This window comes from Monodon monoceros, unplaced genomic scaffold (genome assembly GCF_005190385.1).
Source record: "Monodon monoceros isolate NGI ecotype Baffin Bay Population unplaced genomic scaffold, NGI_Narwhal_1 Super_Scaffold_18, whole genome shotgun sequence".
NCBI lineage: Eukaryota > Metazoa > Chordata > Mammalia > Artiodactyla > Monodontidae > Monodon > Monodon monoceros.
This window is the reverse complement of record NW_021703774.1, coordinates 52,926,503-52,954,073: the sequence shown is the minus strand read 5'-3', so window position 1 is coordinate 52,954,073 and position 27,571 is coordinate 52,926,503. Positions and strand designations below refer to the sequence as shown.

At 46.9% G+C, this 27,571-nt stretch overlaps 1 protein-coding gene across 1 annotated transcript in view; it reads left to right on the top strand.

Annotated features, from left to right (window-relative positions):
• The window catches only part of TNN (tenascin N), a 53,020-nt gene extending 25,964 nt beyond the window's left edge, over positions 1-27,056 (top strand). The window contains exons 8-18 of the mRNA XM_029230064.1: positions 5,906-6,169; positions 6,824-7,087; positions 8,809-9,072; positions 10,290-10,553; positions 12,876-13,006; positions 14,415-14,547; positions 15,002-15,153; positions 20,245-20,341; positions 21,247-21,414; positions 23,659-23,822; positions 26,135-27,056. Of these exons, the coding sequence (XP_029085897.1) occupies positions 5,906-6,169; positions 6,824-7,087; positions 8,809-9,072; positions 10,290-10,553; positions 12,876-13,006; positions 14,415-14,547; positions 15,002-15,153; positions 20,245-20,341; positions 21,247-21,414; positions 23,659-23,822; positions 26,135-26,275 (2,042 nt within the window). The 3' untranslated portion in view covers positions 26,276-27,056. The remainder of the gene's footprint in view (positions 1-5,905; positions 6,170-6,823; positions 7,088-8,808; positions 9,073-10,289; positions 10,554-12,875; positions 13,007-14,414; positions 14,548-15,001; positions 15,154-20,244; positions 20,342-21,246; positions 21,415-23,658; positions 23,823-26,134) is intronic.
• Positions 27,057-27,571: the final 515 nt, after the last annotated feature.

The following is a 27,571-nucleotide window of genomic DNA, read 5'->3' as shown; positions in this document are numbered from 1 at the left end:
CCATGGGGAACACACATGCATCCTTTGTCCATGCAACCAGATGTATGGGTCTGTTGCAATGCTGCAGCCTCTTGCTGCTCTGCAGCAGCACAACCAGCTATTTTCTCACCTCTCAGATATTTTAGGCACATGTCAGACACCAGCCCACGGTGTTCCCCAAGCTTTGGGCAGGGTTTCTCAACCTTGGCACTGTTGATAATTCTTTGTTGCAGGGGTCTGTCTTGTGCATTGTAGGATGTTTAGCTGCATCCCTGACCTCTACCCATTTGATGCCATGAGCCTCCCCATTCCACACTGAACTGAGAGAAGCAAAAATATCTTCAGACATTGCTGATCACCCCTGGTTGAGAACTTTTGCTCTGGAGTATATATAAACAGCTCTGTAAGGGATCCCATTGCAACTGCTTATTCGAGGCTTGGCTCTCACCCATGGGACTCACGGTATAACTCTCTCCAAAGAAATCCACTCTTTTAAGTCCCACCTGTTTGTACTTTCCAGCCTCTTTCGTAATCTGGAGTTGGTTGGTCAATCAAAGGCCACAAAACTGTTGGTCCTGCCTTGGCTGTGGGCCTTCAGGTTGGAAAGTAAATACCAATTTTCTTGGGGGTCACAGCCTAAACCAAGATAAGAATAGCCCCACTTGAACATACTGTTGCATATATGTGATAGGACCTTAGGGTAATGGCTTTTGCAGTGAGCTATAGGCGTACCTCAGAGATGTCGTGAGTTCGCTTCCAGACGAACACAATAAAGTGAACATCACAGTACAGAAAGTCACATGAATTTTTTGTTTCCCAGTACGTATAAAAGTTGCGTTTACATTGCACTGTATCTATAAAGTGTGCCATAGTGTTATGTCTAAAAAAGCTTGATTTAAAAATATTTTATTGCTAAAAAATATTAATCATCATGTAAGCCTTCAGCAAATTGTAGTAACATCAAAGATCACTGGTCACAGATTACCATAACAAATAAAATAATAACGAAAAAGTTTGAAATATTATGGGAATTACCAAAATGTGACACAGAGACACAAAGTGAGCAAATGCTATTGGCACATGCAGAATGGTGCCAGCAGACTTGCTGGATACAGGGTTGCCACAAACTCTCAATTTGTAAAAAGTGCAATAGCTTTGATGCATAATAAAGAGAAGCACAGTAAAATGAGGTATGCCCGTATGTGGAACAAAGAAACGCTATTATTTTCTTGGTGAATACATATGCAAACACCTTCCCTGTGTGTAGTATGGAGGAACATAATCCTGTACATTCATAAAATATCAACAAACTGATATCATTTAAAATAGCTTATGGTCATTGGGCATCCACTCTGCCAGGAGCTGTCGTAAGGGGCATGTTATTAACTCACATAATGCCCATCTCTACAGGGTATACACTAATATTATTTCCGCCTGCTTTTTTTTCCTATAAGCACTGTGATACTTCAATATTTTCAAGGCCCCTTTCTTCTTATTTATTTGTTTATTTATTTATCTTTGGCTGCATTGGGCCTTCATTGCTGTGCACGGGCTTTCTCTAGTTGCGGCGAGCGGGGGCTACTCTTCGTTGCGGTGCGCAGGCTTCTCATTGCGGTGGCTTCTCTTGTAGCAGAGCACGGGCTGTAGGCACGCAGGCTTCAGTAGTTGTGGCATGCGGGCTTAGTAGTTGTGGCGCCCAGGCTTACTTGCTCCACAGCATGTGGGATCTTCCCGGACCAGGGCTCGAACCCGTGTTCCCTGCATTGGCAGGTGGATTCTTAACCACTGCACCACCAGGGAAGCCCTCAAGGCCCCTTTCTACATGACATTTTTTGTGTTGGTTTTCAGAGCTACTCAGAGAGATATGTACAATAACTATTAACAACTCAATGTTATGAATGCGGAGAAGTGAAGTGCCTTGCCCAAGCTCACAAAACAAGTTAGTAATTTATGAAATGAGATGCATGCATGGAACATTAGTTCTTGAAGGAACCCTGGAGTCCATCCAACCTGAAGTCCAGATTTACAGATCAAGAAACTGAAGCCCAGCCAGGGGCAGCAGAGTTGTCCAGGGCCACAGCTCTTCTGACTCTGGTCCTACTGTTCATTCTGCTGTCCTGTTCTGCTGCCTTGAAAACCCACAAGTCCAGATGTAGAAAGAGGTCTACACCCATGAAACAACTGAAAACTGACATGTGAGATAGGAAGATTCTAAGAAGAGGAAGCTGCCCCAGCCCAAACAGCATGGCCACAAGATCTCACTCTAGTAATAGTGTTTATTGATCCCCATTTTCCTTTCAGACATTGACAGCCCCAAAAACCTAGTGACCGACCAGGTGACAGAGAACACGGTCACCGTCTCCTGGGATCCGGTGCAGGCCGTGATTGACAGGTACCTGGTGCACTACACCTCTGCTGACGGAGACTCCGGGGAGGTCCTGGTGGGGAAGGAGCAGAGCAGCGCCGTCCTGACGGGCCTGAGGCCAGGCGTGGAGTACACGGTGCACGTGTGGGCCCAGAAGGGGGACCAGGAGAGCAGGAAGGCCAACACCACGGCCCCGACAGGTAACAGGAGCGAAGAGAAAAGCAAACTAGGGTGTTTACTGTGGGCTGATCTACTACTGTTGAATTATGGCACTGCTGCTTTTGTGGCCCATGACCTCAAGGACTGTAGACTATTTTAGGAGAGTTTGCTGTAAAAAAAAACTCTGTTCACCTAAAGAAAGAACAAAGCACAGTAATGGGCTCAGTACTGAGCAGTTCCATGAATGTCTTAAAACTGTTTTCCAAAGCCTGTGTTTTTAATCAGTTATAGGAAATCATAGGGAATTAGGTAAAGCCAATATAAAATTCTTAAAAACACTGGGTTAAAGTACTTTTTTGTGGCAAGGTATTTTATTTTTTACTTAATATATGGTGCTTAGTTTAAAGGAACAAGTGTTACCCTTGGCAGCTGGAGCTCTGTGTTCATTTCAACATATAGCTAAATTTTTGTGTGTGTGTGTGGTACACGGGCCTCTCACTGTTGTGGCCTCTCCTGTCGTGGAGCACAGGCTCCGGACGCGCAGGCTCAGAGGCCATGGCTCACTGTCCCAGCCGCTCCGCGGCATGTGGTATCTTCCCGGACCGGGGCACAAGCCCATGTCCCCTGCATCGGCAGGCGGACTCTCAACCACTGTGCCACCAGGGAAGCCCCATGTAGCTAAATTTTAATGAATATTTATAAGTGCCAGGCCTCGGCTACAGCAGTGAACAAAATAATACGTTTCCTACTCTCTTGAAGTCCAGTGGGAAAGACAATCAACCAGCAAACACATTTGTAAGTATAAATTATAATAAGTTCTATGAACAAGATAAACATGGTGTAGGTGTAGAGAATAACAGGGCAAGGATGGAATGGGGAAGCAATAGTTAAGATACACATTGACAAAAACACCCAAATAACCGTGGCTTAAATAAGAAAGAAGTTTATTTCTCTCTTGTGGAATGGTCAGAGTGTAGGGGACCAAGGCTGATAGGGTAGCTCCATGGTACAGGAGACCTATGCTCCTTCTGTATTGTTGCTCAGCCACTCCTAGGGAGTTGCCTGCATCTACATGGTCATCACCTATCCTCACTCCAACCAGTGGAAAGGGGTAATGGAAAGGGAAGAGCATGACCGCACTGCACACATCACTTCTCACATTCCGCCGGCCAGATCCAAGACACAGTGCCAGACCTCAGTACAAGGGGGGCTGGGAAATGAAGTCTTTAGCTGGAGGGCCGTGTGCCCAGCTTACAATTCTGTTCTACTATCCCACCCAAAACAGTGGCCACTAGCTACATGTGGCCCTTTAAATTTTTTTTTGCGGTACGCGGGCCTCTAACTGTTGTGGCCTCTCCCATTGCGGAGCACAGGCTCCGGACACGCAGGCTCAGCGGTCATGGCCCACGGGCCCAGCCGCTCTGCGGCATGTGGGATCTTCCCGGACCAGGGCAAAAACCCGTGTCCCCTGCATCGGCAGGTGGACTCTCAACCACTGCGCCACCAGGGAAGCCCTAAATTTTAATTAATTAACAAAAATTTAAAAATTATTCCCTCAGTGATACTAGCCACATTTCCAATAGTCAGTAGCCACATGTGACTAATTGCTACTGTATTGGGCAGTGCAGATTATGGACTATTCCCATCGTTGCAGAGAGATCTGTTGGGCAGTGTGCTTGCAGAGGAAGGGGAGAATGTGTATTGGGGAAAACTAGCCATTTTGGGAAGAATATGTGTGATGGCCCTGAGCTGGAACAGCATGAGATGGTTGAAGAACTGAAAGGAGGCTGGTGTTGCTGGAGCATTGAGGATGGGAGAGAGAGTGGCATGAGACGATGGGGGAAGGAAGAAGGGTCAGATCATACAAGACCACATGGTGCTTCAAAGAGGGAGCGTGCTACACTTATTAGAAGAAGAGTGGCATGATGCGATATTCATTGTTAAACAGTTATTCGCGCCAGAGGAGAATAAATGGAAGAGCTGATAAGGGTAGAAGGGGGAAGTTTAATAAAGTCGGGGGAGAGGTGGTGATGACTTGGACAAGTGTGATGGCAGTAGGGATGAGAAAAGGGGATATCTGGGCACATATTTGGGAGGCATAAATGACAGTATTTGTTGATGGATGAGGTGTGGGACAGGAAGAAAGTGAAGGACCAAGTATGACCTGTGTTTCTGACTTGAGTAACATGGATGATTGGGGCATCATTTTCTGAGCGATAAATAGGTTTGAGGAGGAATGTTAAGACGTTTAGACATTTGAGCTTGAGATACTCATGAGATTCCTTGGTTAATTGAGCGACTTATTTATTGATTCCACAAATATTTATTGAGTGTCTAATACATGCTAGGCAATGTGGTGGATATGCTGTTGTAGATACAAGTCAAGGGCTCAGAGTTGATACATACTGGGCAGCTGTGAGCATCTGGCTGGGATTGAAAGCTGTGGACATGGGTGAGATCACCTGTAGGGAGAGAGGAAGAGAGGAAACCTTGGGCACCCCGACATTTTCAGGCTGCTGATGAAGGAGACTGAAGAGGAGGAGTTAGGGGTTAGGAGAAACCCAGGGGAGTGTGTAGTCATGAAAGCCAAGAGCCGAGAGTGTTTCAAGGCAGAGGGAGTGGCTCAGCTCTGACAAATGCTGCTCAAAGGTCGAGCAACGCGAGGATGGCAAGTGTCCATAGGATTTGGCAACATGGAGTTGTTGGTGACCTAGACTAGCAGTTGTAGTGCTGTGCTGTAGAAAATGCCAAGCGTCATTGAGCTGAGGAGTGAATGGGAGGAGAGGAGTGAAACTGAGATATGCAGACGGTTCTCCTGAGAAGCCTGTCAGTTGAGCAGGGGGATGAGAGATCTAGAGCTTGTTTGTCTGGGAATAATGGTAGAGGAGGAGAGATTGATGCTGCAGGTAAGAGGGTAGGTGAAAGGGAACAAAGTCCTTGAGAAGGTGGGAGGGCTCAAAATTCAGAGGAAACTGGTCTAGGTTTTAACACAAGAAAACAGTTGGATCTCGGAGTCTTTTCATTTCGCTGGGTCTCCCTTCTCCTCCCCTTTCATACAAGAGAAGAAGCTTGAAAGATGTAACTTCTCAGCTCTCAAATTCTGTGAAACAAAATAGCTAGATACCATGGAGATAACAAAAGAGGTTGTTTCAGTCGCCATTTGGGTGGCTTATCTTGTTGCTCAGGAGATTTTTATTTTCGTGGGAACTAGAAGGACAGAGAACTTCCATGTTGATAAATTTGGAGAAGATCTAATTCCTTCCTGTTTTAATATCCAGTGGCTTGTTTCCCTGGAAAATGTTTTCAATGGAATTGTATTGCTAATAAAGATAAAGTGAATGACGATGAGGAGTTGGGATGTCCCCGCTTGGCTCTAAAATTCAGCCTTTCCTTTTTAAAAAGAAATCGACAGCCCCCAAAACCTGGTGACTGACCAGGTGACAGAGAACACGGCCACCATCTCCTGGGACCCGGTGCAGGCCGTCATCGACAGGTACCTGGTGTGCTACACCTCTGCTGACGGAGACTCCGGGGAGGTTCCGGTGGGGAAGGAGCAGAGCAGCGCCGTCCTGATGGGCCTGAGGCCGGGCGTGGAGTACATGGTGCACGTGTGGGCCCAGAAAGGGGACCGGGAGAGCAGGAAGGCCGACACCACGGCCCCGACAGGTAATAAGAAAAAGATGGTCAATTAAAATTGAATTTTGAGGGTGTGAATTTGGGTGTACACGGTACCAAAAGATGCGGCTTGAGTTGAGAGACTTTGCAAAGAGAATCTTAAAGATCAAAAAAGACGGTGAGTTCTAGTGGTGATCTCAAGTGCTGCGCTTCCCTGACATTGACAGCTGCCAATGGAACCACTCAATCAAGCAGAAGACAGAAGGAAAGTTGTGCAGTGGCCGTGTTTTTAGCAGACCCAGCAAAGACACTGATAGGCTCTGGTCATTGCAACGCTCGTGATAATACTTTCAGGATGACTGCTCGGGAAGTAGCCCCTGATAAAGTGATAAATTAGATACCCTGAAGTCATGGCAGATGTCTAATTGATTGCTTTGATGTGCCATAATGTTGCTAAGAAGACATTGTTCCTCCCACATTTTAGGGAGCTGAAAGCCAGGGAAGCATGTCAAGTTTGTAATGAGCAGTCCTTTGAGATGGAGAACCAGGGGTTACTTTCTTCCTCGACTCCCACCAGGCCCTCTGGATGGGAATACCATTGCCTTGTGCCAGTAGGGCTCTAGGAGATAAAAATCGTAGTGATGGGGTGGTGGGTATCTCTTACATGGCTTCAAAGCTTAGGTTTTCCCAAACATTTTCTTAAAGAAATTGACAGCCCCCAAAACCTGGTGACCGACCAGGTGACAGAGAACACGGCCACCATCTCCTGGGACCCGGTGCAGGCCGTCATCGACAGGTACCTGGTGTGCTACACCTCTGCTGATGGAGACTCCGGGGAGGTTCCAGTGGGGAAGGAGCAGAGCAGCGCTGTTCTGACGGGCCTGAGGCCGGGCGTGGAGTACACGGTGCACGTGTGGGCCCAGAAGGGGGACCGGGAGAGCAGGAAGGCCGACACCAAGGCTCCAACAGGTAATGGAGCATTGTTCTTTGAAAATGTAAGCCCTGTCATACTGTCTATGGCACGTCAAGTTTTGTTTTTCTGTTCTAAAACTGGCAGAATTGATGATTTCTGGAAGAGCAGGATGGTAGACTCCTGTCAAACCACACACCAACCCTCACCCTGTTTTTACACATTATATCATAATGAAGAGCTCATACTTGGCCTCACACTTTGATCTTGTGAAGGTAAATGGTGATTGGTGTTATCCGCCGACTGTTCCTCCAATTGTATATTTCCTTTGTGATCAATCATTAAATATTTCTTCTTGAAAGGGAAGGAATACAAAGAAACCACATGTTAGGATCTGTGAGCTAAGTACTTTAGGAAAATGGCTTTTGCTGTAGTCTCTTTGGAACGGGGAGGAGTTATTGCCGTCTTAGCGGATAAATTCTCTTTGAGTACTGTGTGCTCTGCTCTCAGGATCCTAAGCTTGCATTCTTATACAGTAATGCTTCATACTTTGTAAAGTTCTTTCATCTCTGTTTCCTCATTTTTTAAGAACAGACTTATTGAGTTGTAATTTACACACTGTGAAATCTACCCTTTTAAAGTGTGTAATTTAGTATGTGCCGAGTGGTGCAACCATCACCACTGTCTAATTCAGAATATTTTCATCACCCCAGAAGCTAACCCCATACCATTAGCAGTCTTTCCCATCCCTACTTCCCCCAGCCTTAGGAAACTACTACTGTCTATCTCTAGAGATTTCCTTATTCTGGACATTTCATATAAATAGATTCATATAATATGTGGCCTTTTGTGACTGGCTTCATCACTAAGCATAATATTTTCAAGGTTCATCCATGTTGTAGCTTGTGTCAATATTTCACTTTATTGCTGAATAATATTCCATTATGTGGATATAATACATTTTGTTTATCCGTTTGTCAGTTTATGAGCATTTGGGTTGTTTCCACTTTTTGGCTATTATAAATAATGACGCTACGAGTTTCTGTGTACAAATTTTTGTATGGCCATATGTTTTCAATTCTTCTGGCTATATACTTTGGAGTGGAATCCTGGGCCATATGGTAATTCTATGTTTAACTTTTTGAGGAGCTGCCAAACTGTTTCCAGAGCGGTGGCACTATTTTACATTCCTACCAGCAAGGAATGAGAATTATATTCCTCATCTAGTTGGTACTCAGAGGACTTTGTTGAGACGGGTAGAGCAAGAACCGATATGCCCATTTTGCAGTTGAGAAGCCTCAGGTACAGAGAAGTGAATGATCTCTACAGTTCACAAAGTTAGCTGATGATTCATGGAGTCAGATTTGTGGAATATTCATGGAATATTATGGCGCCTTAAAATCTGTTTGGCAAGGCCCACATTTTACAAATGAGGAGTGGAGACCCAGCCAGAGGCAGCAGAGTTGTCCAGGGCCACCGCCGGCTGATGGCAGAGCTGGGCCTAGTTCCCTGGCTCCAGCCCAAGGCTCCACCTGCTCCTCCGCTCTGCCTCTCAGGCTGGGACTGGACTGTAGCTCCTGTGACTCTGACCTAGTGCTCATTCTGCTGTCCTGTGCTGCCTCCTTGAGGATCCAAGAGTCCAGCTGTGGTGAGATCTACGTCCATGAAACAACTGAAAATCCACAAAGGAGATGGCAAAACCATTAGAACGGAGGCTACCTCACCCAAGAAACATCGTCTCACTCTTTGGTGCTTATTAATAGTGCACTTTTCCTTTCAGACATTGACAGCCCCCAAAACCTGGTGACCGACCGGGTGACAGAGAACACGGCCACCATCTCCTGGGACCCGGTGCAGGCCGTCATCGACAGGTACCTGGTGCGCTACACCTCTGCTGAAGGAGACTCCGGGGAGGTTCCGGTGGGGAAGGAACAGAGCAGCGCCGTCCTGACAGGCCTGAGGCCGGGTGTGGAGTACACGGTGCACGTGTGGGCCCAGAAGGGGGACCGGGAGAGCAGGAAGGCCGACACCACGGCCCCGACAGGTAATGGAGCATCTTTCTTCGGGAACGTAAGCCCTGTCCTGTTAAGCCTACGGCTGGTCATGTTTTGTTTTCCTGAACGCACACTGGCAGAGTTGATGATTTATTGAAGAGCATGATGGTGTTCCTTCATAATAGACTACAAGCCATCTCTTATTTCCCTTTAACTTTACAAGTCAGGTCCACCTGGCAGTCTCCAAGCTACAAGTCTGCTATGACTGCATGGTATGTCCAGCCACTGTTCCTCTGAGTGTGTGAATCTTTTGTTCAGTATTGAGGGTCTCCTATTGAGTTTGTGATTGGAAACAGGAAATGAATTGAAATGTCATTAATATTAATCATAATATGTTCAAAATTCAACTTCAAAAAAGTAGACTTTCTATCCACCAGAGTGAGTAGTTGTATGTGGTTTACTTTACTGTAAATGAATCATATGATAATTCTAGTTTGGAGGATAAGAGTAATTTCTATGTTATGCTCTTTTTCTTAATCGAAGTATAGTTGATTTACAATATTGTGTTTTTTTCAGGTATAATTTCTAGGTTATGTTCTCATTTTATTGTGAAAGAGATGTATGATCATATTTCTATACCATGATTTAGCCAGCAAACCATCATTACAAGTGAATCTATATATGCTAAAGGATATTAAAACTCGATTTTAATTTTGCTGATTTGTTTAACAACACATATTGAGCATTTTCCATGAGCCCTTTTCCTTACTAGGCAGTGGGAACCCCGCGGGAGTAGAATACAGCCCTCTTCCTCTGGGAGCTTACATTTGCACCTGGCTAGTAGAACCTTCTTGTATGAAATGGGAGGTCTTCGTTGACATGATGCTAGAAACAAAATTATCAATATTAGCTGCTTGTGAGCAGAGACCATGTCTTCTTGAACTGGACCCTGCACCCTGCCTGGTCCCATGCCTTACATCTAGTGGGTGTTTTGACATATGCTTATAAAATGAAAAAAGAAATTTGTTTTGCTAAACTCTTGGTAGAGGTAATAGTATAGATGCTTAGACTTTGGTCTACTGTGCCTTCTCTTTGAGGAGTCAGAGTCTTCCTGGGGAGAGAAGACATATGTCCATGATGCAGTTAGAGCATGCAAGATGGAAAAACCACAAAACATGAAAGGGTGTCACCCCAAGAAAAATGGCTGTGAGCTTCCGCACTCTGTGGCCTATAAATAGTGCATATTGATCAGCATTTTTCCTTTCAGACATTGACAGCCCCAAAAACCTGGTGACCGGCCAGGTGACAGAGAACACGGCCACCGTCTCCTGGGACCCGGTGCAGGCCGTGATTGACAGGTACCTGGTGCGCTACACCTCTGCTGAAGGAGACTCCGGGGAGGTTCCGGTGGGGAAGGAGCAGAGCAGCGCCGTCCTGACGGGCCTGAGGCCGGGCGTGGAGTACATGGTGCACGTGTGGGCCCAGAAGGGGGACCGGGAGAGCAGGAAGGCCGACACCACAGCCCCGACAGGTACTGTCAGGGACGACGGGGGGCATCAAACTCTTCACTCCTATCAGGAAACAGTCTTCCTCCACATCGGCTGGGGAGCGGAGCAGGGAACACAGTGTTTCACCTGTGGGCATTCTTCAACGTGCTTCCCTTTTCACCTTTTTAAGGTAATGTATGTTGACAGGACAGTTCAGATGAAGATGAAAGAGTGTAGAGGAAGTGGTGTGAAAGTAAGACTGTGTGACTCTTCAAGATGGCTGCGCAAAAGGTAGCCTCCCTTCCTACCCCGCCTCACCCAGCCAAGCTCCCAGGCTCTCTGCCCTGGCTATGAGAACCTGGCTGGGCCTCAGTTTAGGGAGGAGGGAGGCAAGGAGCCTCTTCTGCTTCCATCTCCAGACTGGGGGCAGTGGTGGAGCATCTTCATCCCCTTACTACCGTTGGCGACCAATGGGGCCTGGACTGCTTGTCTTTTCTGTGCGTGATGAGGCCCCTGGTGTCGCCGAGCATCACCACGATCAGGCCTCAGAGGGACCTGACGGGATCACTGAGCCCACCCTGACATCCGTGGGCCTCTTTAGACAGTCTGGGCAAGGCCTGGGCCGTCCCCTGTGTGGCCGAGTACGCCATGCGTGGGTTTTTAATCAAAAAAGTAATACATGCTGATAGTAAAATTTTTCAAACTAAACAAAGATATGTAGAAAGAAAACCTCTTGTCCACATCCCAGTGCTGACACCCAGTGCCGCTCTCCCGAGGCAACCAGCACCTTCGTCCTTCCTTCTCCCCTCCCCTTCCCTCCCTTCCTCCTTCCCCTCTCTCTCTGTCTTCCTGTCTCTTCTTCTTTCCTTTATTCCTTCTTTCCACTCTTCCTTCTTCATCTTCTCTTTGCTTCACTTTCCCCATTTTTAAAGACAAAAATATTTCCTCTTTCTACTTTGCAGAAATGTGGAAATAACTAAGACGACATCTGAAGTTCATAACCCAGGGATGGGTGGGCAGTCAAAGAGGTGGCAGAAGCCAACTTGAGATATTTAAATAGTTAAGGTTTTGCTTTGATTTTGAAAGCAGGAAATTCAGTTTTTCCGTGTGATGGATGGAAGAAAATCCATACCAGATATTATGTTTTAGAAAGTCACACTAAGCTGATGTTACAGAAGCTCAAAATTTGTCAAAATATCCTAATTCAAAGCGAGAGCTGCCTGATTTCTATTAAAATACTGCAATTCAGTTCTCAGCTGAAATGCTACTGGGTAGAAAATAGCTTGGAGACATCTTTTTTGGAAACTTCTAAATTAAAATCACCTCCTATGATAATGATTTTTCAAAATGGAAATTTCCATTCATATCTTGTTTGGTTAAAAGAATCTGACCAATTATTGTGGTGTTGACTAGAATTTTTGCTGAGATTTAGTTTTCCTGGTCTACAGTGCACACACGCGCCCACACTTTCCCTCTGGTGTTTGAGTGGGAAAGTGCATAGGAGCCAGAAGAAATCTCTGGTTTTCCTACATCTCTACTACCCTTTCTTCCTTTCTCTCCTCCTTTATACAAGCACCTCCCCCGCTTCCCATTCTGTACAGGGCATGCATCTTAGACTGCATACTTAGTTATATAAGACATAGAACTTTATATTTCTTTTCTTTTTTTTTTTTTGGCTATGCCACCATGGGGCTGTGGGATCTTAGTTCCCTGACCAGGGATCAAACCTGGGACCCCTTCTGTGGAAGCATGGACTTCTAACCACTGGACTGCCAGGGAATTCCCCAAACTTTATATTTCTATACCAACTTAATTTCCATCATAAGCTCCCATTCTGCTGGTTAGTTGGAAATCTCAGGAAATTTAGGGTCACGCTCCTTCCCCAGGGCTGTATGTAAGGTCTTGGGTGGTTTTCCAAGGCCAGGGAGTCCCATCCAGTATTTCGGTCATCCTTCTGGGTAGCTGTTTGCTGAGTGCCTCTGTGTGCAGGGACCTTCCAGATCTGCCTTCCCTCATCCTTCCTTGCCACTTTGGGAGCCCTGCGATCTCAGGGAATCTGTCTGCTGATTGAGATTGCTCATACCCACTGCTCTCTGGAGATCTGCTGGGGAGGTGGGAGCCCAGGTTCACTCCCTCTGGGACTCACCCAACTCCCTGTTCCTTAATCCTCTTGTACTCGGTGGGTTTATACTTTTAGAAACACGGATCCTAAAGGCCTTGTTGCAAGGAAGAATGGAGCCTGCTACCTGCTTGATGGGAGGAAGAAAAATGGGAGAATATATAGGGAGAAAACATAAGCCAACACCTCAAAAATTACCTTTTCTCATTACCTTAGTAATAATAATTACTTGGTGTTTTATATACAGACATTGACCCTCCCCAAAACCTTCATCCGTCTGCTGTAACACAGTCTGGTGGGGTATTGACCTGGACACCCCCCTCTGCTCAGATCGATGGCTATATTCTGACCTACCAATTCCCAGATGGCACTGTCAAGGTACTGGATGCTCCTTGTCTTTTCTCTTCTGCCCCTGCCCAGCCTCCCTGTGAAGCAACTCACTTGGGCCAGCCAGCTTGATAGGTGGCCCCATGGCAACCTGCCGATGAACACGTTGATCCTTATTGATCACCACCTATGTGCAAGGGACAATGCTAAACTTGGTCATCTGTGAACAATTTATGTGTGGTCTCATTTTTTAAAAAATAAATTTATTTATTTGTTTATTTTTGGCTGTGTTGGGTCTTTGTTGCTGCGCTCGGGCTTTCTCTAGTTGTGGCGAGCGGGGGCTACTCTTTGTTGCAGTGCATGGGCTTCTCATTGCTGTGTCTTCTCTTGTTGTGGAGCACGGGTTCTAGGTGCGCGGTCTTCAGTAGTTGTGGCTTGCGGGCTCTAGAGCGCAGGCTCAGTAGTTGTGGCTCAAGGGCTTAGTTGCTCCGCGGCATGTGGGATCTTTGTGGACCAGAGCTCGAACCCGCATTGGCAGGCGGATTCTTAACCACTGTGCCACCAGGGAAGTCCCGTGTGGTTTCATTTTATAGGACTAACCTTTGTGCCTGCTCCTTCCTAGCTGACCGTCACATATCTGCTGGCCACACAATCTGCTCCATGTTATTTGGTTTAATGTCTGTCTTCCCCAATAAATGTTAGCACCATGAGGACAGGGAATTTTTGTCTGTTTTGACTATCCTTGTATCTAAAGTGCTTGAAACTTAGCACTTGGTTGGTGTTCGATAAGTATTTTTTGAATGAATTGATTAACCCTTATTTCAAGAATTATACCTCCCGTCTGGAATCTGAAGTCCAGCACATTTTCGTAACTTGTCCAAGTGGGAAGTTATTATTCTCTCTCCTTCACAAGGAAAAAAGAAGAGAGGAAGGAGAAAAGGAAGGGCCCCTTGATTTATTCATTATCTCAGTTAATGCTTATGACAGTCCTGCCAGGAAAGTTCACCCTATGTTTATAGAGCAAGTAAGACAGTTTCAGAAGAAAGGTTATTGAAAAACCAACTATCTCCCTGCCTCACAGATAACCATAGCCTGCTTCACCTTCCCATTAACTTCTCAGCCTGGTGTTGCCAGCCTGTTTCTTCCAGTGGTGGCTGAGGTTGGTGCCCCAGCATGTATTTGGGGGGCAGAGGTCGCCAGGACACCTAGTGGGTGCTCTCCCAGTGGCAGTGCCAGGTGCTGGTTTCCAGCTAGAGCTCCCAGAAGTGCTGAATCTCCATGGCACAGCCCTTCAGAGAAGCAGCTAGAACCTACTTGGATTCTGGGTTGCCAATGAGCCCTCAAAGAGACAAAACTCTACCCTCCCAGGTAGCTTCTGTCATTAGCACCAGGGAATACTATTGACACCTAGGGTGCTGGGGGCGATAAATGAATGTCTACTGTCTCCTTTGTTTGGTAGGAGGTGCAGCTTGGAAGAGGGGACCAGAGGTTTGAGTTGCAAGGCCTTGAGCAGGGTGTCACCCTCCCTGTCTCCTTGGTTGCCTTTAAGGGTGATCGCCGGAGCAGGAGTGTATCCACCACCCTTTCCACAGGTAACGTGAGCTCGTGCACTCTGCATAAGAATGCAGTGGAGGACAAGCATTGGAGAGGCCAGAAGAGGTGTCCAAGGAAGAGCAAGTGGCTACAGGATTCTGGATTTCTCTAGACAGGGGGAAATGGAAGGGGGGTCATGAGTTCAAAAGAAATCCATCCCATGGTAGAGAGACGAAGGAGGGGAGTGAAATAGTGTTATTTGGTGAGAGAGGAGTTGGGTCGGAGGAGGAGGAAATGATGTGAACTTGACCTTATTTCTAATACATTTGGAGGGTTTCATGAGAGCAGAATGAGTGAGAAAAAAAAGACGTGAGTGAAGAGTTGGAAGAAGCAAAGTAGTAGGAGGTTCCAAAATAATTTCTAAACATAATAATGTTAAAATAGGGGACAAGCCCCACTCCCCTCCTCCCTCGCCCTTCTCCTAACGACACTGTCCCTCTGCTTGGCTCCCAGTTGGTGCCCGTTTTCCACACCCTTCGGACTGCAGTCAAGTTCAGCAGAATAGCAACGTTGCCAGTGGTCTCTACACCGTCTACCTGCACGGGGATGCCAGTCGGCCCCTGCAGGTGTACTGTGACATGGACACGGATGGAGGCGGCTGGATCGTGAGTCACACGGAGCCCTGGGCAGTGTCTTGTTTCTCAGGCCAGGAAGCTCTATTTCTTCTTCATACATGGGAGGGAGGAGCTTTGGTGGCTTGCTGCTGTTTTTAAAGAGATCCCACCCCACTGGCAGAATAGAGCCCGAAGTACTTCACTCCTGGGGTAGAGCAGGCTTTGTAAACTAAGGCTGATGATTGGGAAGGCCTGTGGGTTTATCACTGTCTACTAATGCCCTTTACACATGTGTTAACCTACATTTTACTCTGTGCAAAGCACTCTCATAAACATGACCCTCACACATAAGCTATAGAGTAAGTGAGAGAGATTATTGTTCATATTTTATAGGTAAATTGAAGCCCAAGAGGAGAAGTGCCTTGGCTAAATCACATGAGTTAATAACAAAGTTGGGACCAGATTTTAGGACTCCAGCCTCCTGGGTCATTGGTCTTCCCAGTGGGTCATCTCAGGCCATCCAAGATGGAAACACATGGCCTCTTTGTGGGCTCAGTCCTCTGAATTGGAGCCGTTGTCCAAGTTCTGTATCCTGGCTCCACAGTACAGAAGCAAGGCCTTTGGAACTTTGATACGAAAGGCTAAAACCTGAGAGAAGGAAACTTGACAATGTTCTGACTGTCCCTCTTCCGTGTGGAGGTTTTACTCTCTGTGGACCAGTAAACCACATGGTACCTTCTTTGATTGCATCTACCTGATCCAATTATATGATGAGCTGCTTTTGAGAGTTTCAATCTGATCTTTCCATCTCCCCCACCCCCTTCTTCCTGTACCCGAACAGAGAGAGGCTCTCACTGCTCCAAACCAGCCTGCAGTCCTACCCACTGTGCTTCCACCACTCACTGTGGGGAGGAGAAAGCATGATCTCATAGAGCTCCAACTATGTTCATTTACACATTCGCTCAGGGGCCTGCAAAACCAAAGACACTTGAACAGCCACTGATAAAATGATACCATCTAATAAGCAGCAAAGAAGAAAACTTATTATCCACACAGCTGCATCTGATGGCTGAAAGGCAGTAATGGGATTGGATGGGGGAAATTCCTGATTGATTTATAAAAAATAATGGAACAGAATGTAACGTGGGAGGCCTTCCACCTGACCAGACTCACAGGGCTGTACCTGCTGCTTCTCATCAGCACCATTGTAGCTCTAAGCATTCTGTCCCTTCAGGCTTGAAGCCAGTTCCCTGTGTTTGTGCCCATAGATGCCCACTGGCAGGATGTTTGTACCGTCCAGTGCAACCTTTTTGAAAGCCAGCCTCGCACAGGGCAGGAGATGTGTGTCTAGGGCAAGCTTTCGAAAGAGACCTGCTAGTCTGTCTGCCTGGGAGTAACCATGATTTTTCCACAAATATTTATTGAGTGCCTACTATGTGTCAAGTACTGTTTTACATACTCAAGAACCAGCAGTGAACCAAACAGACAAAAGTCCCTGACCTCAAGGATCTTGCCTTCTACATCTTGCCCATGCAAGTGACCTTTACCGGAACACAGACGTCAGTTCTAGAAATAACAGAATCACTCTGGGTTCTAAACAATGCCAGTCCCCCACCCCCTCCCAAGTCTTGTTTTCTCACCCAGACTCCTGAAGATAATATATGAACTGAAATTCTATAGGGTTCTCCTCAAAGCTACCACACTCCAGAAAATATACGGAGTCCTGAAAACTTCTCTACCAAATCTTTTACTGACGGTTTCCATGTTTTGGGGGGTTCAGGAGTCTGCTGTCATTGAAAGATGATCATCTTATGAATACATTGCTCTTCTAAATTGAGCTTCTCAAATCCCTTTAAGGAGATTCTTCTCCATCCCAGGCAGCAGAAACCCAATTTGATTAACAGGCCAGGACTCTGCTGTGAGTTAACTGAGGCTATGGGTGGGAGGCTGGAATGAAGACCCTCAGGGAACACTTAAGTGTCTCAAGTATTTCCGTCTTTGTTTTCCATCTTGCAAGTCCTAAGGACTACACGAGAGGCTCTGTCCACAGGCACTTAAATGAGATTTTCGTTCTTTCCTCTTGGTTTAGGCATTCAGGAATGTGAGTAAGTTCTAGAGGGCAGTGAAGCTCTGTTGTGTAGAACCAGGCAGAAAGAGATTTTTTTCTCCTTTGAGACTTACTTGCTAAGGGGCTTTTGTTACCCCAGATAGTTCATTATAAGGTATTTTCACCTCATAGAAGGGAATAGACTAGATTCTGATTGAGTCAGTTAAGGCTGACTGATCAAGATGTACAAATGATCCCTGTGGGTCAGTTCATTTGGAATCTGATATCATAAAATGCAAGCTAACATGTATTGAGATCTAATAATCACTTATTATATCTGTATGTATGTGCCAGACTCTGGCCCCTATACTTTATGATTTATCATGATTGATGACCTTGCTGAAGCCTTGATTTAAAAGAATGGCAAATGGGCTATTAACATCTTGATCTAATAGTTTAGAGAAGTGAGGCTTGTCAAGGTTAACTAACTTGCCCAAGGACACTGCTAGTAAGTATAGAGCTGGGTCTAAACAGTGATGCCAAGAGCATCAGAACCATGTTTTTGGAGTTTCCCTAGCCAAGCTGAAGCATTAGTAAAACAAACAAAGAAAAAAACAAATTAAAAAATGCTTGGGCACTGTGTTCATTGATTAGAGATAGAGACCAAATGCCAGGAGGACAGGATCAAATTTGAGCCTGACCTTATAGTATAACTAATTATATCAGTGGGAACAGAATTTGATGCAAGGTGTGTGGAACCAAACATTGGCGCCCACATCTGCCCTAGGATTCCAGTGTCGGTGATACAGGAGTAGTCCCAGGTGCTAGGAAATTAACAGTTAGCCTCAGAATCTTACGACATGCTTTTTGAACAACAGGGTCAGTAGAGCTGGTTTTTTCAGGCTTTCTCATGGAAAGATGAGGAGGCAGTGTTTTATCTTTGCATCAGCCACTGAATAGTTAGTTGTGTAACTCTGGCTGTTTGCTTTTCTGAACTTTCACATCTGTAAAATGGCATTGTATATTCTTGCCCTGGAGTCAGCCCTTAACAAATGCTCAACAAGTGATTGTTACACAAGTGAATAAATGAAAAAAGAAACGAAGGAAGCCAGTAAAGGAAGGGGACATCTCTAAAAGACGGACACGTGAAAAGATGGGAAAGGGAACAGCAGTGTTAGTGCAGTGGGTCGTTGTTCGCCATGACGATCCCTAAGTTCTGCTCAGAGGCTCTGTATCCTTTTCACATGTCCTGTCTCACGAGTCCTCCCAGCACCTCTGAGGTAGACACCTCCTTCCCGCTTCTAACCTGTTGGACAACAAGCTGACTGAGGCTCAGGAATAGAAATGATGGACTCACCAACGCCCTGCCAGGACTCCCACCCATTGCCGTCTTCGTTCAGTGCCTCCTGGGCCAGCAGACAGGGAGCTGGCGGTGAGCTCCCACTCGGAGCTCTCGGCATTGTTGTGGGCAAGCTGCCCTCTCCTCCTTCCCCGTCTCTTCCCAGAGAAAAGTGTCAAGAATGCTCAAGTATCAGGAGGTTTACCTCATCAGATTCAAGATAAAGTGCTCGACTTCAAGGCACGTGGTGTGAAGCATGGTGGAAAGGGGGGTGGGATTGGATTTTGTGTTGGGCGTCTGCTTTTGAATGAACACGAAGGAAAGGAGGCGGAGAGGAAGATGCCACTCCAGCCTTGGGGAGTTCCAGACTCATTTGTGAAGTCAGCTAGGATGGTGTCTAGCGTGGCCCTCAAGGCCAGGAGGAATTAGCATACATAGGTGTGTTTAGCTTTTAGGCACTTTTTAGGTTTACTTCATAGAAAAGAATCCAATGTACTCTGACTGGAACTGCCTCCCTTCCTCAGATAGAGGAAGTTTTGAAAAGAAAGCAGCCTGTACTCTCATGAAACAGTCGCACCTCTGTTTCCACGTTGTCCCTTCTCACTCACTCTTCAGCCCCGTCCGGTTTGCCTTCTGCTCTTGTCACTCACTAGCACAGCCTTTGCTCAAGCCACTGGCGATTCTGTGTCACCAGATTCTGTGGACAGTTTGGACCTCGTGCTCCCTGACTTCTCACCAGCATTTGATACTATTGGGCACACCTTTCTCCAGCGGCCTTTCTGATTCCGCATTTTCCCAGTTGTCCTTCACGTCACTAGTTGCTCCCCTTTCGCCTTAATGAACTTATCCTGCTGTGTGTGGCTCTTATATCTCGGGGTCTGCAAGGCTTCATTCTAGGCCACTTTCTCTTTTCAGTTCCTGTTTTCTTCCCAGGTGGTCTCATCCTTCCAGTGGCTTCATCTTCCTCTCTACGTCCTGGTGGCTTTCCATGTTAGTTAGGATAGAATGGGCTCTGCTACAGTAGCAAACCAACCCCAAATTTCAATTATTTAACCCATAAAAGGTTTTTTCTCACGTGTGCAAAGTCACTTCTCAGTGGTGACTCAGGAATTCAGGCTGATCACAGCTTGTGGCCCTGCCCTGTCATCATGTGGCCTTCACCGTGGCACCATGGCCCAGGGCAATGGAAGAGAGAGTGTGGAGACCCCCAGCCCATAAGCTATGCTCCTGTTTACAGTCCTGTGGTTGGAACAAGTCATATGGTTCCAGCTTAGCTGCAAGAAAGGCTGAAAAAGAAAGTCTCCCTGTGTTCAGGGGGTGAGGAGAGTGAAAGGGGACTTGCTGAGCACCCAGCACTGTCTCAGATACACAGGTACACCTTCTAAGTCCAGCCTGGCTCTCTCCTGAGAACTCTAGCCCTTACATTCAGTGGTTCCTATGGCATCTTTGTTCACCAGGATACCTCAGAAGTCACTCACACTTACCAGGTCCCCAGATGAGCTCTGTGGCACTCGCAGAAACTGTCCTCTCTCACAGCCCCTTTCCCAGCGATCGGCTGAGTGCCCAAACCACGAGAGGCAGTCTTGACATTCTCCTTTCTCTCAGCTCCACTTCCAGTCCATCACCACGTCTGTCAGTTTTCCCTTCTGTCCCCTCTGTCCATCCTCAGGGCAGCCCCAGTCCACTGTGCTGCCCTCTGTCACTCAGCCACGTCTGTTCAGGTATGTCAGAGGGAAACGTCCATCTCCCTCTTCAGGTCTTCCAGAGGCGGAACACTGGGCAGCTGGATTTCTTCAAGCGCTGGCGGACCTACGTGGAAGGCTTCGGGGACCCCATGAGAGAGTTCTGGCTTGGTATGACCTTTAAGCATGCATAAAGGCTGAGGTGCAAACAGGAGACTCCCCTCTGAAAAGCTGGTCAGGCAGCTTGCGGAAGCTCACCACGTTCAGGAAGAGCTCCGAGCGACAGGGACTCTCTGAGGAGCCTGCCGACCAGGGCGTTGGTGTGGCCGTGTCGCTGGGAAGGTTCTCATGTGCTCTGGGCGTGTGAGAGGGTGGGACTGTCACAGGTGGGTGGGCTTTATGCTGCATCTAAGGCCCGCACAAGCTGCCTGCAGCCTGAACTTTTCAGAAACCACAGGAGGAGAAAAATAGTTGATTGATCGGGACTCTGGGCTCTCACTGGGAGGTCATACGAGTCCCTGACGTTCTGCTAGTAATGCCAGTCATTATGGCATTGTTGTTTTTTCCCTTTTACGTCTGCTCTATTCTGGAGCAGATGTTCGTAGAGAATGAAATAGCCAAAAGCATCAATTGGGAAATGAAGAATTAAAAAATCGTAATCTGGATACTCAGCGTCTGATAGAGTAGATGATGTTTGTGGTTTGCTTGGTACAAAAGTCCCTTCGGTGACCTTAGAGTCAGTAGGTGATCTCCTCTCCCGCTTGGTGAGACCAAGGATGATAAATAGAACAGCTTCTGCTTGAGAGAGAAGGAGTCAGTGGGGGCAGATTCATCCCACAATTAACCCCTCCGCTCCCTCCCAGAGGATGTGGTTTCCACACTCAGAAGCATGACTGTGCCAAAGACATAATGGGATGAGAAAATGAGCCCCCCAGAAGAGATGGTGTAGGGAAGGCCCCCATTAGCAGAGGAGGTAAAAGGCTAAGGCAGCTTTGCGGGGTGAAAGTCTCCGATGCCACTGGTGGGTGCTCACACACCGGTTGATTGGTTACCGGAATTCCATTCCTGATTCTTAGGACTCGACAAGCTACACAACCTCACCACAGGCACGCCCACCCGCTATGAGGTGAGAGTGGACTTACAGACTGCCAACGAATCTGCCTATGCCATATATGACTCCTTCCGAGTAGCCTCCAGCAAGGAGCGGTACAGGCTGACAGTTGGGAAATACAGAGGCACAGCAGGTAAGGCAAAACGTGTCCTTCCTGCTGGGGTCTCCTGCTCTGTGTGTCTGAGGATTGGTTGGCCACCTGCCATGGGTCTCGGGGGGACAGAATATTGTTCTGTGGAGGTGAATTGTCCTCACTGACAAGTGAGGCCCCACTCCCCGCAGGGGATTAAACAGAATCATTGAAGCAGTCTTTTTTTTTTTTTTAAACACATTATACATTTTTATTTTATTTTTTTTCACCCTTCTTTATTTTATTTTATTTTTTTAACATCTTTATTGGAGTATAATTGCTTTACAATGGTGTGTTAGTTTTTGCTTTATAACAAAGTGAATCAGTTATACATATACATATGTTCCCATATCTCTTCCTTCTTGCATCTCCCTCCCTCCCCCCCTCCCCACCCCACCCCTCCAGGCGGTCACGAAGCACCGAGCTGATCTCCCTGTGCTGTGAAGCAGTCTTTGACTGTCATAAAATTGGAACTTCTGTACATTACACACTGATCCCCCGCCAGTAAAATCCCTCCTCTTGTACTCCCCCAATTCGGGCTGTTGTACATTAGCTGATGAACCCACATTCTGAGAGGTTTCATGGCGTCTGCCCACCACTCATTCGGCTTCAGCAGTGTGGCTGCCGTTCTTGCATAGCAGTGTGTGTGTGTATTATATACATATATTTTTTTCTGAATGAATGAATGAGGTTGCAGGACAAAAGCTCTCAATCTTTAGCTGGCATCTGAAGGGCTTGTTAAAGCACAGACTGCAGGGTATGACGGTGGAGTTTCCGGCTTTGTGTGTCTGGGGTGGACCTGGGGCTGTGCCTTTCTAACAAGTTCCAGGTGCTGCAGCTGCTGGCAGGTCAGGGTCCACGTTGAGAACCACTGCTGTAGATGGTCAGAGACAGCTCGTCCTTGTTAGGCATAATCAAAGCCTGCTGTTGAAATAAGGAAGCTTCCTGTGGATCGGTGTCTCAGAAGGAACTCTGGGCTTGGAGTCTCAGGTCGGAGATTTGAGTCCTGGCTCTGCTGCTTGTGGACTGTGGGACCGTGACAAATTCCTAGAGTCTAACCTCTGTGAGTTTGTTTCCTTATGGGATTAAGAGCTGCCTGACCCACCCCTCAGGCTTGCTGTGGGCATCAAATGAGAATGTATATGTGAAGGTGATGGGTAACTCAGAGATCAGATTAAATGGAAGTATTGTTATTGTAGGAACAGAACTTGATTACGCTTGGGATTGATATGAGCCCTTATTGCATTTTATGAGCTGAATTAAAAAGTAAACTTACAAAAGGATGACAAATGTGATGGGGAAATAGTAGAATACAAGTAAAATAATTAAGGCAGATTTCTAGATAGGATTAACGAAGCACTTAATTGTACCTATGTGCCCAGAAGGTCCCTAGAAGTTCAGGTGTGTGTGTGTGTGGGAGGATTAATAAGGAGAATCTTCCTCAGGAGTGGGGTTGAGCTGGGCTTTGAGGAATGGTGAGGCTTTGGAATGATGAAGGGCAGAGAGAAACAGGTGAGCAGAGGCATGGAAGATGGATGCGTCCACTTCACACGTGGAGGGCGCCTGTGCGGCTAGTGGGCTGTGAGATTGTGCAAAGGGTACAGCCAAGTTACAGGCCTGAAAAGCCAGGAGGAGGAATTCACTCCACGTGGGAGGACGTAGGCCTGAGATGATGAAAGTGGACGCTTAAGCTTCGGAAGAGCTAGGAAAGCTGTTGTGTTAACACAGGCCTGGAGAGAGACGAGAACAGCCCAGGGTGGCAGCCGTGGGTGCAGGGGTGTATAGGAGTGATCTGCAGAAGGAAGGGCTTGATAATGGGGTACACAGGATTGTCAGATGTGGCTCGGGGGGACCCAGTCTGGTGACTGGGAGGATGCTCAAGCAGAGACAGGAGCACAGAAAGGGGGTTAGTTGTGTGAGGGTGGTCAGGTACTATGGGGAGCGTCGAGGAGTTTGGTTTTGGATATTTTACTGTGAAGCCTCTAAGTGAAAATGCTTTTAAAGCTATTGGAGAAACAGGCCTGAAGTTTGGGTGACAAGCCCGGAAAGAGAATCTGTTCATCCTTACCGTGTTCTCATCTTGGCGATTTTGAGAAAAGAGTGGCTCCTTGTGGCCTAACGGACTGGATCCCTGGCGTTTTCATGCTTGGAGGTTTTCCTGCCCCCAGTCCTCTTTCAGGCCAGAGTTTGATCACGCCCTCAGGGATGAAACTTGGGCTCTCCCCTCTCATGTCTTCTCTCCTGCAGGGGACGCTCTTACTTACCACAATGGATGGAAGTTTACAACCTTTGACAGAGACAATGATATCGCCCTCAGCAACTGTGCCCTGACGCATCATGGCGGCTGGTGGTACAAGAACTGCCACTTGGCCAACCCTAATGGCAGATACGGGGAGACCAAGCATAGTGAGGTAGGTGACAGGTGAACATCTTTTTTGTCCCAGGCTTTTCCCATATTGTGTTCCTAGAGTGACACCCTCCAGACTGGTTTGGCTGACCCTCTCCTTCTGATGCCAGCAGTCAGGGCAGTAAGACTTCTTCTCCAGGCTCCATGGCCTTGAGGTCAAGGCCCTCCCTGCCCATCTGCTGCAGCCCCTCCCCACTCTACATTCCCACCAATGCTGTACCCTTACTCAGTGCAGGGAGGTACTCAGGCTGCCCACCACTTAATAGAGATGATATGGGTCCCACACCATCTCACTTTACGAGTTCACACATGGACACTGTCTTGGTCAGCTCAAGCTGCTGTAACAAAATAATATAGCCGGCATGGCTTAGACAGCAGACATTTATTTCTCATGGCTCTGGAGGCTGGGAAGTCCAAGATCAAGTTCCCAGCAGATTCATTTCCTGATGAGAGCTCTTTCTGGCTTGTGGATGGCCACCTTTTCACAGCATCCTCACATAGTGTGGAGAGAGAGAGAGAGAGCTCTGGTCTGTCCTTCTCTTCTTATAAGGGCACTGATCCCACCATGGTTGACCTACCCTCATGACATCATCTAACCCTAATTACCTCCCAAAGGCGCTATCTCCAAATACCGTCATGTTGTGGGGTCGGGGCTTCAACATATGCAATTTGGCGGGGGAGGGGCACAAACATTTTATCCGTAACAGACACTTCAGAATTCTTTCTAGTCGTTCATCCAGTTAAACCAGAGCTATTTTTCTCAGTTCTTTGATCACGGGGAAAACAAAGTTTTCTGTCTTATGTCAGACTCACCCTTGGATCCACTTCATCCAGAGCCACCCAAAGTCTGCCCAGAGCGTTGTGCTAACTGGTTTCTCCAGTTCAGGAGTGTGCACACAGGGCCAGGAGCTGGCGAGGGCTCCTCCCCCGCTCCCTTGCTCTGCAACTTTCCAATCAGTGATTTCTTGAATCCTCTTGCCCCGGGAACATCGTAGTGATTCCTCGCCAGCTTCCAGGCATCTCCTGCCTGCTCCCTCACAGCTTCTTAAAAATTGCATCTTTGTTCCTACCCATCATGAATCCATCCCCTCCATGAACTCTCCCCTTCCTGGGTTTCTCATTTCCCATCCTAGATCTTGATCCTAGCCTTCAGGAAGCCACCTCTCCCCAGAACTCATACATAGTGTACCAATATGACTGTAAATATTAGTACATCTGAAGTCTAGGTACATTTTGATTCCTTTGGTCCTAACCAGGCAGCAGGGACTCCCAATCCTTATGTGATTTTTCAAAGGGAAGAAGAAATTTGTCCCCAGGGGAGCCATGGAGGGTGTGCCCGTGAATCATGGTGGCAGCATGTGGGCTGACTCAGGGAAGCCTGTGACCAGAGATCAAATATTTGAAATGAGCAGCCAGCATGCCCTAAACCATCCCCATATTTGCTAATAAAAGACATTCATCTGCTTAATGGGCTTTTCACAGTTTGCAAGGCATTTAGCTTCTTGTTTATTATTTACCTCACAAATTAAAATACATAAAGTTGGTCACTTGGGCTCTTTATTGGCCAGGTTGCAAGGTTATTAAGTGAATTAAATATTATTGTGCTCACCCATCAAAAGTCGTAAAATGAGATTTAGTTTTCAGCAGACTATTTATTACCCCAGAGCTAATATCTAAACAGTCTAAACTGAAAATGATTTTCCACAATTGGCCAATTAATATGTTTACTGTTGCCTTTAATTTTTTGTAAAGGAAAAGTGAGGCAAAGATAATTCGATCATTGCTGGCCAGGTTGACCCCGCGTTACCTTTGCTGCTGCTCTGGCCTCACCCGCCTCCTGGGCTCACGCCCCCCATCCTCCAACCACAGGGGACTTCCAAATTGTCAGCCTGTCTAACCTCAGCTGCCCAGCAGAGGGAGCACGCTTCTAGATTCCTGTCTCACTGCCTTTATAAATACCCTAGTCTCTCCCGTAAGCAGAGAGGGAGTAGTTTCCCTGGCAAAGAAACATTCTTTGGTACCGTAATCCACCCCACCCTCTCCCAGGTGCCTCTTCTTGATGTTGGCTTATTTATTTATTTATTTATTTTTTGCGGTACGCGGGCTTCTCACTGTTGTGGCCCTCTCCCGTTATGGAGCACACGCTCCGGACGCGCAGGCTCAGCGGCCATGGCTCACGGGGATCCACCCGGACCGGGGCACGAACCCGCGTCCCTTGCATCGGCAGGCGGACTCCCAACCACTGCGCCACCAGGGAAGCCCTATTTATTTGTTTTATTTATTTATTTATTTTATTTACTTATTTATTTAATGTAGGGGGTGAACTGGGAGCCATGGAAAGGACATGAATTCTCCATTCCTTTTGTGGAGTTGAAGATCCGCCCTCATGGCTACAGCGGGGAGTATGTCCTGGGCAGAAAGAAGGAAACACTGGGAGAAAATTCGAGAACATTCTGACGGCCCATTCATGCACTTACTGCAGAAGAGGAGACCAGCCCGGGGTTGGGGCCTGTGTAAGCATGGGGTGGGGTGGGTACTAATGACTGGCTAATGGAAGTCTGAGGGGTGCTCATAGCCCTTGGCTTCTGAGATGCCTCGATAACCTGCAGGACAAAGCATGTCACCAATCTTCCAACCATATAGCTCACTTCCTTGTCACGTGCATTTTGCCCACCTGTATTGTGGGCCTGAAAATCAACACAAAAATAGCTGCACAATGTGTATGGGCGAGACAGCACTGGAACTGCAAGGTTTTCTGCTCTACAGTAACAAACATACGGGATTAGGGCAAAAAAAAAAAGGGGCGGCGGATAAAGAATCACCTAGTACTTCTTCAACTGGAAATCTCTGGAAATTGGTATATATATATTCAGGGCTCTGCTAATACAAATCTTCTGTCTAAAAAGAAACACCAAAGGGGGGTTTGACGACAAGGGGCTGAGGTAGCCTGAAACTTACCTTCCATTACCACTGGAAAATTGGTAAAATCTTTTTTGAGGAAAAAGACATAAATCTTCCCCTTTTAAAAATAATTGCTGATGTTCTGAGGAAGAATAAAGGGAACCAAAAGGGACCAAGAGGGATTTGAATTTTGCTGTGTTCTGACCAGTATCCGGCATGCTGGAAACCCCAGCTTCCATGTCACTGTTATTTTTAAGTGCCCCCTTTCCGGCCACCTGCATTATCACTCTTGTAGATCTGCATATGTTGTGAATAAATTCTCACTTATTTCAACTTTAAATAATTTGACTCTCTTGGTAATTGGTTCCTCCCAAAGACCCTTTCCTGTGACTCCCTTTCGTACTGTCAAGTCCTCAGCTTCCCTCCTCTCTCCCTCCTGCCCCTGCCCTCCCCCTACCCCACCCCGCCCTGTCGGATCCCTGGGTTTACTGAAAGTGCTCAGCACCAGAGGCTTATTGTTTGAGTGGACACTTGGCAAGGTCAGATCCTTTTGGCTTATTTTCCTATCACTTTGGAAGGTTTTTCTGTGGCAAAGTCAGTGACCATTGAACAAACTTAAGTTCCTATTCGAGAAAAAAAAATAAACCACTTGATTAAAAAACATTTGCCTTGTGTTGTTTTCCCCACATAAGTACACTTGAATTCTAAATTTAACCTAAGTGCAAGCAAAGGTACCATCTGTGCATTATAATGGAGTTTGGTTGGCCTCTGACTGGTGTGATGGCCAATAATGGTATTTGGAACCAGGAAGTGGGTGAGTGGGGAGGAAGACAAGTGCCCTAAAAGCTGCGG